The sequence below is a fragment of the Nomia melanderi genome, chromosome 10, assembly GCF_051020985.1.
Source record: "Nomia melanderi isolate GNS246 chromosome 10, iyNomMela1, whole genome shotgun sequence".
Taxonomy (NCBI): domain Eukaryota; kingdom Metazoa; phylum Arthropoda; class Insecta; order Hymenoptera; family Halictidae; genus Nomia; species Nomia melanderi.
In genome coordinates, this window is record NC_135008.1 from 4,038,615 (window position 1) to 4,051,301 (window position 12,687).

At 49.6% G+C, this 12,687-nt stretch overlaps 1 protein-coding gene across 5 annotated transcripts in view; it reads right to left on the reverse strand.

Moving 5' to 3' along the window:
- Ten-a (Teneurin-a transmembrane protein) overlaps positions 1–12,687 on the reverse strand; it is a 587,521-nt gene that overhangs the window by 191,414 nt on the left and 383,420 nt on the right. For all 5 annotated transcript variants that reach the window (XM_076371185.1, XM_076371187.1, XM_076371186.1 and 2 more), the window contains one exon: positions 12,151–12,226. In XM_076371185.1, the coding sequence (XP_076227300.1) occupies positions 12,151–12,226 (76 nt within the window). The remainder of the gene's footprint in view (positions 1–12,150; positions 12,227–12,687) is intronic.

The window sequence follows — 12,687 nt, forward strand, 5'->3', positions numbered from 1 at the left end:
TTGAAAAAACGTAGTACCTCCCTTTCTTATCCCGAGCGACTCTCCTTCTGGAGTTTCGTCGCTGGAGCAGCGAAACGAGCGGTTAATGCCTCGCGAAAGTTACGGCCAGAAAACACACTTGTCGGGAAGAATTATGGCGGCCAAGAACGGGAGGGGAAGTCCCGACTCGCCCCGCATCCAGCGCGAGAGCACGATATAACGCCGCTAATGTATCTTTATAACGCGGGCGAATCGAGTTTTATTATGACCCAAGATTCGCTTGAATATTCGCCGGTATTTCCATTTGACCCTGGCCTGTTGCTACGCAACTCGCGGCAGGAAATCCCAAACCGCCGCCGGTGACTGGTCCGTCGGTTGCGTGGGTGGCGCGGGGGTTGAAGCGGTTGTTTTCCCGCGTCGCTTCTTTTCGCCTTCATTTAACCGCGGCGAGGTAACCGGCCGCGAAACGAGGAAAATAATTCGCCTTCCCCTCCAGATTTCGACGGTAATAACGTGACTGGAAGTCTAGATCAAAGTTCGGGAAAAACTAATTCCGTCGGTTTACGTGATCCCCAACCTCCCCCTCCCTTGGAGCGCGTTGCTTCCTTGAGGAAATCGTCCGGCCCAGTCGAAACTGTTTGAACAGAATTTCCCCGTACAAACGGCGCCAGAGCCTGTTTTTAGAGTAGCCGCAGTTACCCGGCTGCGTGCGAGCACTTACGCGCGTACTCGCCGGCGAGCTGTTTAAGTAATTTAAACGTGCATTGGATTTCAACCCCCAGCGCGCGCGCGGGCGGTTACATGTTTGACCTACCGCCTTCCTTGTCGCGCCTCATCCCTTTAATGCGCCCGGATACCTACGAAATTATGAATAATGCACGGAAACGAGCAGATTATGTTTCCACCGTTCCATTGTACAGCGCGGAGTGCTCCTCGCAAACAGTCTGGGATATTTGTATCTCCTCTCTCGATCGCGCTTTGATCCTCATCGTCAACAGCCACGGGAAGAACGGGAACCTGTCCGCAAACTTTCGCCCCCGCATTATCCTACCCATTTAAATTTCCTTCATCGCGCAAAACAAATTTCCCCGGGGGTCGTACGTTCCGAAGGGTTACCGAAAATTCCCATCGACCGGCCGAAATTGAGAATTAAAAGAAACAGGAGAGAATCAGTCGGCGTGTCGGCCGGACGCGTCGAGAAATATGATCGCAGGCTTATCATCTGGAAAGCGAAATTCACCGGATCCTCGGTGCGGCGGCGGAGGTCGACAGAATTGGATTAGAGAAATTTACGCGCACGGTCGGGCGGCGATGTCGCAAAATACCGTAGGAATGCGAGGCCCGTTCCCATCCTATATCGATCGCTTTCTTTCGCGTTCGTTCCACGTCCGGCAGAACGATAATATTGACTGCGGCAAGTCTTCCGTACACCACGCACGCCCGTGCCCGCGCGCTCCCGTCTCCTCTGGTATTTCATATCGGGTTTCGCGAATCTCTCCCGTGCGCTTTCGCTGCCCAACCCCTTGCCGCCGCTCCCTTTTCCGCTTTTCTTCTGTTTCTTACGCCATAACTTTTTCTCCCGCCGTCGCTGCCGCCGTTGGCCTCTCGCTGCATACCGTCGTCTCCCCCCGCCGTTTCCCAACCCCCTTCCTCCAGCCAGTAACTCGTCTACCGTCGTCGACTCTTATTCCAGAGAGTTTTGTTGTTCCCCGGCTTCCCACGTTAAAGAATACCTAACCCAGACCTTTAGTCAGCACGGACGACGCACCTTCTCCGCCGGAAACGGCGAGAAGCGAGAGGAACCGGCGCGAGATACATGGTTTTCGATCGCTGCTACGGCTTCGCCGGGTATTGCCAGTCTTCGATGCATAGTTATTCACGACACGACTCCGGGTGGTTTATATTTCTCCTCTGTATTCCGGGGATGTTTCTTGTTTATGCTTCGAAGAAGGGAATCCAGTCGGATGCGAAGAAGTTAAGGTCGTTCATCCTCGGACGATTATAATTTTCATCTAGAACAACGCCGGATCCCATGGAATAACTTGTTTAAACGACCGGTTACTTTTATCTTCCGTTCGAGTTCCCGTGAAGTACGTCCTCTCTAGTTTCAGCGCTACAATTATCCTTTCCTTTTATCTTCAATTAATGCTCACAAACATCGTCCCCCGGCTCTCCGGAGGAACGACTTCGGACTTCAATTAATTGCGTTCCGTCGGATCGCCGTTTCATCGAAGAAACGGAGCAATCGGGTTTCGAAAGGTTCAGCATCTAATTAAGAATTCATGAAAGTTGATAATTGAAAGAAAACACCGGGGAAGCGCGAAAAGGGAACGGTCCCGGGCGTCTGAAAAATAGCTCGATACCCGCCGGATCGTTCGCGCGATAAACACGTTGCTCGTTGTCGGGCGTGGTTGAGGAGCGGGCAAAAATTGTAACGGTGATCTCGCGGCTGGTTGGAGAACGCGCGAGGAGAAGCTCGGCTCGGGGGGCGGTCGGTCGGAGGAAAAGTACGCGGAACGAGCGTTGGCTCCAATTTCAATTATCCGGCGGAAAACTGTATCCGGACCTGGCCCTTTTGTTTTTCTTCTGATGGTCCGACCTCGAGTTACCCGGGATATTTATTTATCGTGCAGTCGCGGCCTCGCGGGGCTGGACGACGGAGCTGGGGGACTTCGGCGAATAAATGGAACGGAGGGAAATTCCATCGGATCTTCGAATTCTCCGGAAAATGAAAACACGTGAAAATGTAATTCGCCACGAATATTTCACCGCTCCTCGGAATTTCCTTCGCGTTTCCTCGCGTTCGAAAGCCGTAAAAGTTCATCGGAAATCTAGCGCGCCTAGTGTAAAACACGTAAGACGATTAAAGGGATCGCTATCGCTTTGGCGAAGCAACTCGATCCCAGGCGTTGCGACACGCGGTCCCCGAGCGAACGGGTTTTTGCGTAAATTGTAATTAACATGCCATCAATTATGATTACCACAGACGAGCGTGCGGTCGGGCTGATTAATGTTTACGAGCGGAGAACTTTATGGGCGCGAACAACGCGAAGCCAGCCGGGCTGCCGAAAGGTAAATCGGACCGCAGCTCAAGGTATTCGCTGTTCCATTGACAGCGACGTCAGGCAGCTTCACAATGGTGTTGCCTATTGGGTATATTTAAATTCTGACAGGCCATTCATACCGTTCGACCGGCGGGGAATCTCTTTAATGGACATCTTCATTGTCTCGCGTGCGTATTTGAAATTACAAATGAATCTCCGGTTGTAATTCTCCACCGGGAACAATTCGGATCGTTGATTACGTTCGTTCTTCCTCCGGGGTGGATGAATCATGAGCTCCGTATCGAGCAACGCGGCTCTAATTGGATGAAACACTACACCGATAGATCTTAGAGTCCGATCCGTGTCAAAGACAGATTTGTGTTAACGGAATTCCGTTCAACGTCGGGTTGAACGTCGCCGCTGATCGCGATGCATCTCGCATGCAACGTTGCGAGCGCCCCTGTAATCGAGCGGTCCTTGTATTTCAATATTCTCGGCGCAAAAATAAAGGCCGCGCGCACGTGAACCCGCACGGTCAACGAGCACGCATTAATGAGCCGTACTCATCGCGTGTCAACGACACTGTATTAGAAAGTTTCCGTTGGCGATACTCGCCGTTGCCCGTTCGAATTCTATTTTTCCCGGTAACTCTTTCGAAACGCGCGTTACCCGGGAACGGTTGCGCGAAGCTTCTCCATTTTCTCGTTTCAATTCCGTTATCGTAGGCTTCGCAATTCCGCTCGATGTTTTGTAGTACGTCTGAAGGCAATTAACGGCCAATGGACATTGACGAATATGATTTCGAAGCTTTAATTGAAAACCGGCAGCCACCCGACCGCCGAAAGTCCCGAATATTTTCGCTCGGCGTTCCTCTCGGCTCCTCGCCTCTTCCATTTCCGCTTTTTCGACGGGACACGCATTAATTTTTGCGCGGCGCCGCGCGATATTCCGCGGCAAGAAGTTTTATTGTGCCGCGGCGCGTAATTAACGATTAGTTACGGAAGTTGTTTAATTACGAATTTAAATTGCCAATATGACAGAAAGTTCCGCGGAGCGAAAGTTAACTGGCGCGCGCGATTCGACGCGGTCCGCGCGCCGCGGGAACAGAACGGACGTCGCTCGCCTAACGAATCGGCGACAGCCGCATAGTTTCGGCCGGGACGAAAAAAGAAGGAGCGGGAAGGGAATATGGGAAGTTCCGCGGGAATATTTCACGCGAATTCGTACCACGAAGTTTCGCGTGATTGTTAACCCACTGCTGCGCCCCGTCGTCGCGTGACGAACCCTAAACGTCTCGCGGTCGCGTTTCATTTGACCATAGCCGCTTAATGCTATCAGAGTTCCTTAACTTCGCGGCAACAAATTTTTCAGGGTTCACGTGGAAAGTACCGGAACCTTTGTTGTACCTTTTTGTTTATTCATAGTTTGCATCACGATATTAGTTACAATTCACGGTAAATCATCGAGAGAACTTTCTAACGGATAATTCGACCTTCTTTGAAGTTAGTTGAATCGAGTAAAGTAAAAATTTCCTTGTAAAATCACTTGGAAGAACACGCGGCAAAACTTCCGAGCGAATAGAATATTTTCCCCGGATGCAAAGTTGAATGCATAGGTTGCCCGAGAACTTGAAAAAACGCCAAAAAACTTGTTACCCCGTAGATAAGTTAATTCCGGAAGAAATTAGACTAGGGAAACGTAGTGCTGCGCGAAGCATTAACTCGATCCGCCTTGCACGCGTGCGGTTCTACGGAAGAAGTTTCAGGTAGAATGTGAGTGTAAAAGTTCCGGGCAGATAAAAACAGGTTAAGTTGTCTACGGTTGAGGTGGGTAGTTGGTTAACACATTTTAAATCGGTGCAACTATCCACGGACCGTATCGCGTAGCCGAGGAAAAATTCCCGGACGCTCGTGAATTACATATTCCGTACCATATTGCATTACGTGTTACGGGGAAGTTGCCGCAATAAAAACGCCTGCAACATTCTACCGCGTGGCTTTAATTAAAAACGCCGATGGCCAACACTCTATAAGAGCTGCACAGCTATAACACAATAATCCAGTATCAAACGTGCATTAAACGTCCATGAATATTCACGCGCAACGACGGCCTTTCTTTATATTTCGAATCGCATCGCGTACGAAACGAAGAATCGGCAGAAAGCAATCCTCGATCCGCGAACAAACCGAGATTAATATAATCCCGTCGCTTCCATCAATTATCCGTCACGATTTATCGCGCGACAAGTCTTTATTAATCTCCATGAATCTCTGTTAACCTATATCATCGAAAATCGTTCGCCGCCGAAATCGACGTTCCATTTCTCCCCGGGGCGACACAGAGAGCACGGATTTCAATTCTCGTTGAACCGAGTCACCCGAAAACGTTGTCCCCATTCGTCATCCACAGATTTCTTACGAGACGTCCGTGTTCGTTCGTCACGGGCCGGGTCGCCGATAAATTAACGCCGCTGCCGCGGATGCTTGTCGTCGGTTCCCGGCGTCGACCCGGTTGCTTTACGATCCGCGTTCGGTTGTTTCTCGCGGCGTTTCATATCGATCGCGGCCGGCTGAAATTACGTTCCGTTGTCGCGGATTTACGCCCGAAATTTTACACGGGCCCGGCCGCGCGTCGGGCTGTGTAGCCCGTAACGAGACCGGCTGCCGGCCAAGGGGCGCGCAACCCGCTCGAAAAATATTGCCGACAGTATCACGCGGTGTCACGCGAGCCGCGTCGCGGATTTTTATTAACGCGCCGCGTCGAGCTCACGTGTCCTCGTCCCGTCGGTCTACTCTTTCTCGCGAGACCGTTAAATTAGGATGCAACCCCCTTATCTGACCATCGAACGCGCCTCCGCCGAGTGGCCGCCGAAGATTGCCCGCGAATGATTCGTGGCTCTCAATTAAAGCGTCCCGCGAGACGCTAACGGGCCTCTCGCACGACACGCGCCGGCGATTATCGGGCATTTTCGCGCGAATCCGCTTTTTAACCGGTCGTAAAGCGTACGCGGTTCGAAGTAGCGCTTTCATTGAAACGTTGCGGGGGATGAGATATAAATTAATTTAATTTGAAGCATGCGGCGGGCCGCGTGCATCGATGTTCTAAGCTTGTACCGAGAACGATATATTATTCAGAACGCGGAAGGTTCAATTGGCCCTGGTCACGCATGAAACTTGCCTGTTCCCGTTCTTTCATTTGCTCACCGCCCGGTAGTAAGCTGAATTAAATATTTCAATCGATCATTAATATACGCGCTGCTCCGGAGTATAATGCAATTGATACGTGCTTTTGTGAATATTACTGCAGTTATTATTAGTATTGTTATACGGCTTTATTGGATGAGCACATTATACAACTGTAGTGCCGCAGCGTCCGAGTCGAAATAATTTCACGTAAAATTCGTGCCGTTGAAGCGGAACGGGGCTTCGTTAGAATTATGTTACCAGATCTTACCGCGTCGGTGGAAATGTATTAGGTTTCAATGCTTATCACCGGCAGTCTGCGCTCGGGACGACCTCAAAAGAATCTCGCAATTAACCGGGGACCTCTTCGGGGATCCACGAATCCCGGAGACCTTTTAGCTGAATCGAACGGCGGGGAAGCCTCGTTCGCGCGTAATACGCGATAATAATATTCGGCTCAATTACCCCCCGAGATGAATTCACCTGAATTATACATTACAGTATTACGAGGAATAATAATTATAATAACGGGGTGTATTGCAACGCAATTACGGTCTCGTTTCGTCGAGCCGACCGGAGGAACGTTCCACCCCCGTCGAGCGTGGGTCGGACAGCGGGGAAGAAAGAGAAAAAGAAAGGTGAGCGGCTCTATGGGGCGCGTTTTGCGTTTCGTGAAAAGCGCGAGGCCTCGGCGCGGTCGGCGCGGGGCGCGAGGGGGCTGGAGGACGGCGCGGGGGCGGCCTGAAGGGAGACGGAGGCTCGAGTCGCACAAATTGAAGCCGAGATTAAGACGTCTGGGGAGATTAAGGTTTCCATGTTGATTAATTTAAATAGTTCTGCCGTGGCGGCAGACAAAGGCATACTCGCGGCCGAGGAGAGCGCGAGCCGAAGGGATGCATAGTAAACAACTCAGTTTTCAGTGTCGGGCCCGAAGAATTAAGGGGCGTAACGCGGAGTTAAATGAAGTGTGCTCCGCGAAACTTTTACCGAGTTGACGCGGGATTACGCGGCGACGATGCCGACGTTCACCGAGCTCGATGAAATAATTGCGGCATCGTGAGATTTCTTATTTGACGGCCGTGACGGGGTTGGACTCGCGGTAAGGGATGTTAACACGTTCCTTGCCGCGGAAACTTCGGTTATATTTTGCTTATGAACTGTATTGAGTCTTTTAATAATAGTTATATTCAAGTTTCTGGTCATTTTTATATATTTTGATATTGTTTCTTTGTTTTCACTGCTTTGTAACGTATACCGCCGACCATGTATCCATTGAAAATATTTTCTTACAAACATTGGCGTGTACCACATGTACACGTGGCATGGAACGTGTTAATAGTGGAGTGGTCGTTGGGAGAGCTAGATTGCGTCTTGATCTGATAGTGGGAAATTCGATGATTATTATATGATGGTTGTGTTGTAATCCCGTGAGGATGATGTCTATTGCTGAGTGATTCTGAATGAACTAGAGCGATTTTAATGGGTCGCTTTTATCAGGGACAAGAACGAGAAGAATGTTTGGAAGAAGGAACAGGAATATAGATGACACTGCAGTCAAGGTTAAAGATTAAAGCGCGAACCCAGAGGAAAAGTGGTTTCGGCGGGGCGCGGTCATAAATCTCGCCGACTGTTATCATCGCGCCTCATAATTCCACATCCCGTGTAAAACACGAAGGTGTCGTTCTTCTTCGATACTTCGAAGCCGGATAAGTTGTGGCTCTTTGTTCTGTAGCAGTCGCCGCGCGCACAATGTTATCTATCTTAAAAATATTACTTAAACACGCTTCTTTCTACGGGGACGTACGAGAAACGTGGCCGAGATATTAATTTCGCGTGCGAGGATCGAGGATATTTTATCCGTTTGATATCGTCTAGGGTGCGGCATGTGAAAATGTAAAATTCTTTCGTTACGCGACGCCGTCCACGAGGAGCCGGTGAAGTTTAGCGAAGCTTACGCGCGATTGCTGTAAGGGAAGCAATAAAAGCGGAGAGATACACGTATCGGAGCACATACTCGATACATAGACGAAAGTTTTTCTCAGATATCCCTTCCCGGTGCAATAACGATGGGCGTGTGTTTTGTTTTCGGAAGACTCCGGCGAGCGAGGAGTCTCGAGAGAAACGATATTGAGGAGGTAAAGATGGATAAGGTGGAGCGATCAGGAGAACCGGGAAAAGAGGAGAAGAAAAGCCTTTACTCTCGGTCGAGTGCGGACGGTGTTCTTTTAGCTGAATTGCTTCAGTTAATAAGTGATAAATGCCAACGGCGGACGTCTTCTTTGTCGCTCGTCGGTTACAAAATAAAGACCTCGGAGATACGACATCGCGATGAAATCGATCTCGCCTCGGAAATTACGCATTGAGCTATCATCGAGTAGACGATTTCAATAGCAGAATATTATTTCCATTACTATACACATCGATCTGTAGCATATCCGCAGTTGCTAGGTTAATTTTGTACTGACTCAACCGATATCGCCAATTAAACCTTCGAACGTTAGAAAGTTCCGGATAAATGGATAGTCAAACAGGCGATTCCAAGTCCCTCCTACATAGAAACGAACTGTTTATTCATATTATGCTCGCGAACGCCTGTACTTTTGACTCGTAAAAAGAAAAATGGCGAGCTCAGCTGATAAGAAGCAACGCGACGCCAGCGCCGCCCATTTGGCTCATAATTCGAGGGACGATCGGGGAACTTTTTCGCTGAGCGGAAAAAAGTATTTCGTTGACCGGCGAACAATGGACGCGGCGACCCTTAAGGGCTCCCTGATTCCAGTATTTTTTTCCTTGAAAGCCGTGTCCCAGACTCGGCCGAACCCCGAAGAAAGGAGAGGCCATCCGTGTCACCGGAAACGGTGGGTCAGCGAGACGGAAGGTACTCTGTTGCTGAGGCAACCGAGCCAAAGGAACACGCGTGTCCCTCGCTGCCGAGCAAAGCGTTCCCCGGCCATCCGTCCGTCCTTCCTTCCTTCCTTTCGCTATTCCGCCGTCCTGACTTCTGTTTTCTTTCTCGAAAAGATTGTTAACGACCGCCCACTTCGTCGGGGACACCGGTAATGACCATTCACGCGAGGCCTTTAACGCTCAGATTCTTCCCTTAAACGTTCCCCGACTTCTCTCATCGATTTCCCTGGAAAACCAACGTCGATCGGTCGAAATTCAAGCATCCGTCGGGATAATACGGCACCGCGGCCGCGTACGCGCGCACCATTTCCTCCATTTTGGATCTGGAATGCCGCGTCGAGTGCTTTCGAACGTTTTCGAACGAATTTTCAGATGACTTTTACACACGGAACGTGAAAGGGTGAAACGTCTCTCGAACATCTACTAGAACACCGCGCGATTCGATTCCGAGTATTTTCGCCGACTACTGGAACGTTTAAGCGGATTATCTGATCGTAAACCGTGAAATTAATATTCCGTTAGCGGAGTCGGCGATTCGATTACACAACGCGGGACAGCTCTGCCGCGCGGCTCCGTTGAAGCACGGGGAGAAGGCGGAAAAATATAAAGCGCGCGCGTAAACGCGTTTACGCGCGGTCGTTCGGCGGCGCGGCCGCATTCACTTAATCGCGAGTATAACTCCATTAAGTCACTCTTAAATATCACTTAAACGCGGCGCAATTCATTCGTGGCGGGTCATTATTCGCGGCCGGACTGCCGCGGAAATAATACGAATGCGAACTTCTCGTACGCTCCGTCTGAAAAATTCATGGTGTACAGGGCGGATTGGAGTTAAGGTTGGCCCCGAGGTTCGCCGAACTTGGATTAAATGAATGCTTAATCGAAACCGCGAACGGAGTCCTCCTACAAGTTATCCAATTTTAATTTCACTCGAGACGAACCGCCGCCTTTTCGTTGGATTCCATTCCGATCTTCGTTTCCGTTGAATAAAACCGCGCAACTTCGCGAACTTCGCCGTCCCGCGCGGTTTAACGGTCCCGTATTAAGGTCATCGAAGGACACCGAAGATTACGGTCGATCGCGGCCGCGGTATTAAAACCGGAACGAACTGTGTATTAAACAATCGGCCGTAATCCGCCGTTCCCGCGTAAAAAGGAGATAATCCGCCGCGCCAAATATCTGGGTAATAACCGGCTCGATATTTTATTCATTCATGGCCGATATTAAACCGGAGGAGGACGCGATATCGGGCCGCAGAAGTGCCATTACCCAACGCGAGGCTGTCGTTTGCTGTCCCTCTAATGATTACAAATCTTCGGCCGAGCACTTTTGGCAATTAGCGAGTCATTAGCGGCTTCGCGACGCGTTCGCGTTCGGATGATAAAATCGGCGCGGGCTAGGCGACATAGCGGGAATTTCGCGGTACCCGTGACAATCTCTGGTTAACGGAGTTCACCGTTTCTTTTCTCAGCGCGGTGCAACGGGCCGAAGGAAATGGCGCGGGGAAACTTTGGGAAATTTAAATCAATCGGTTGAATAGGGCGCGGACGTGGCTGGAAGCGCAATAACCGCAGAGAAAATACCGAGGCGATCGGAAGGGGACCAAGGAGAGCCGCAGTCGAAGATGTTTCAATTCAAATGAGCCGAACTTTTAAAATATTTAGAACGTCGTCCCGGCGTTCTACCGTATTTCGCCGTTCCCTTCGGCCCCTCCGGCCCCTTCGTTTCCCCGTCGCCCGTGCCGATTCGATCGTCGCCGGCGACGCGCGCGAAATATCGAATTAGCCTGCTCTTTATTCTGCGTCCTTACTTCCATTCTATCGGGCCGAGTAATAAGTTCGCTCCGATTTCGGGGACGCTTTTAGTTTGAAATCTGACGGGCAAACGAGATGAAAGTGCTCCTCATTTATATTACACCTGGCGGGGATATCGATCGGCTTTAAATTTCAGATGAAATGTACGGTACTAATGTATTCGTATTGACGAGGGAAAATATCATTGAAATGGAGGAACCGGTCGGACACTGGCCGACTTAATTGCAATTAACGTCTGGGAATAATTATGTCGTAGAATGTAATGTAATTTTTAAGGTAGTCTCAAGAACAGAAAACCCAGTGAACGAAAGGTTAACCCTTTGCTCGAGAGATTCTCACTTGAAATATCCAATACGTTCTAATTAGCAGACGAGATACTTTGAAACGAATTTATTAAATCACATATGAATTAGGGAACTAAAGCTATTTTCTTTGAATATTTCACGTATCGATGCAACATACAGAGAGTAATGCTAAATATCAAAGTTTATGATGTTGCTCTATCAACTGGTGACTGCGAGTCGCCTTTCAACAGTGATTGTCGATCGTCATTTATAATTATTACTTTCAGCAGAATTTTCTATTGGAGTTTATACTTGTCACAATCTTTAACACCCTATAAACAATTACCATAATATATTTCTTATACACTCAATCGTATCTCTAAAATTCTAAAGAACTATCTTCTCTCTTGCAGTCTATAAGAAAATTGCCGACGCGTGTGCGTAATGAAATATTCCACGGGAGTCTCCTCGACGCCAACGGACGCCGCTAGTCGTCGAAAAAGCTCTCTCCTACCGAACGGCGGCCAGGTGAAAGGTTTGTTCCCGTTGGCAGGGGTGGAAATCGCAGCGGAATCTGCCAGCGAAAGGGAAGACGAGGAACACGAGCCGGTTGTGTTAACACCGGAACGATGGCCCGTCAATCGGTGTGCGCGCGGCGCGTCGGGTTTTGCCGAGGCAGAGTCAACAGCCCGGTCGATTTTTCGCAGCTTAATTCAACCGCGGGAAATCCGGCAACTAGGTAAACCGATAAGTCTCGCGGATTTGTCAGCCGCCGCGCGAAAAATCCGCTTACGTGATCTGGCTTACGCGGAAATCTGTGTTATTGCCTGCTGGAATATGGATGTGTCGAGGCGGGGTTTCGACCGTTCGAGATTTTCGCCGCGCGACCCCGTTGGTCTCGCGCGACGAATTTCGTGCGCGCACGCTCGTAATAACTCACCTGGTCACGGTTGGCGTGGTCGCCACCCCCGGAGACCGGGCCGGGTAGCTCCGCGGACTTCCTGACATCAAGTACTCTGTAACAGAGAGAGGGACGGACTTAGTCGTGACCGTAAAATTACGTAAGCAAGTTTCGCCCGTTCAAACGTTCGCTTCTACCGGGCGGATTAAATGATATTCGCGAGCGAACGGTATGGAGTTGTCGCTGTCTGAATTAAGATTAGCCTTGTGGACTAGAATATCGAGTGGATACGAATATAAGGTAGGTTCTGTTCGCCAGTGAAGGAACAAAACTATTTGGATACTAACACTTAGCCAACCGAATGAGAACCACTTTTCCCTTAGCAACGCATTGCCTTTCATTTTCTTCGTTTTTTCTTGTTATTTAGTGTGAATTCGAGTTATTTGCAATTTTCCAAATATCTTTCTTGCTTTTATAAGTTCTCGATAAAATCAGTTACAGTTCAATTGCAGATAATGGGAAAGGTAGTCATAGTCTTCTTTAGGCGGTTGCCTGAGTGTAGCAGGTGAACAAGAA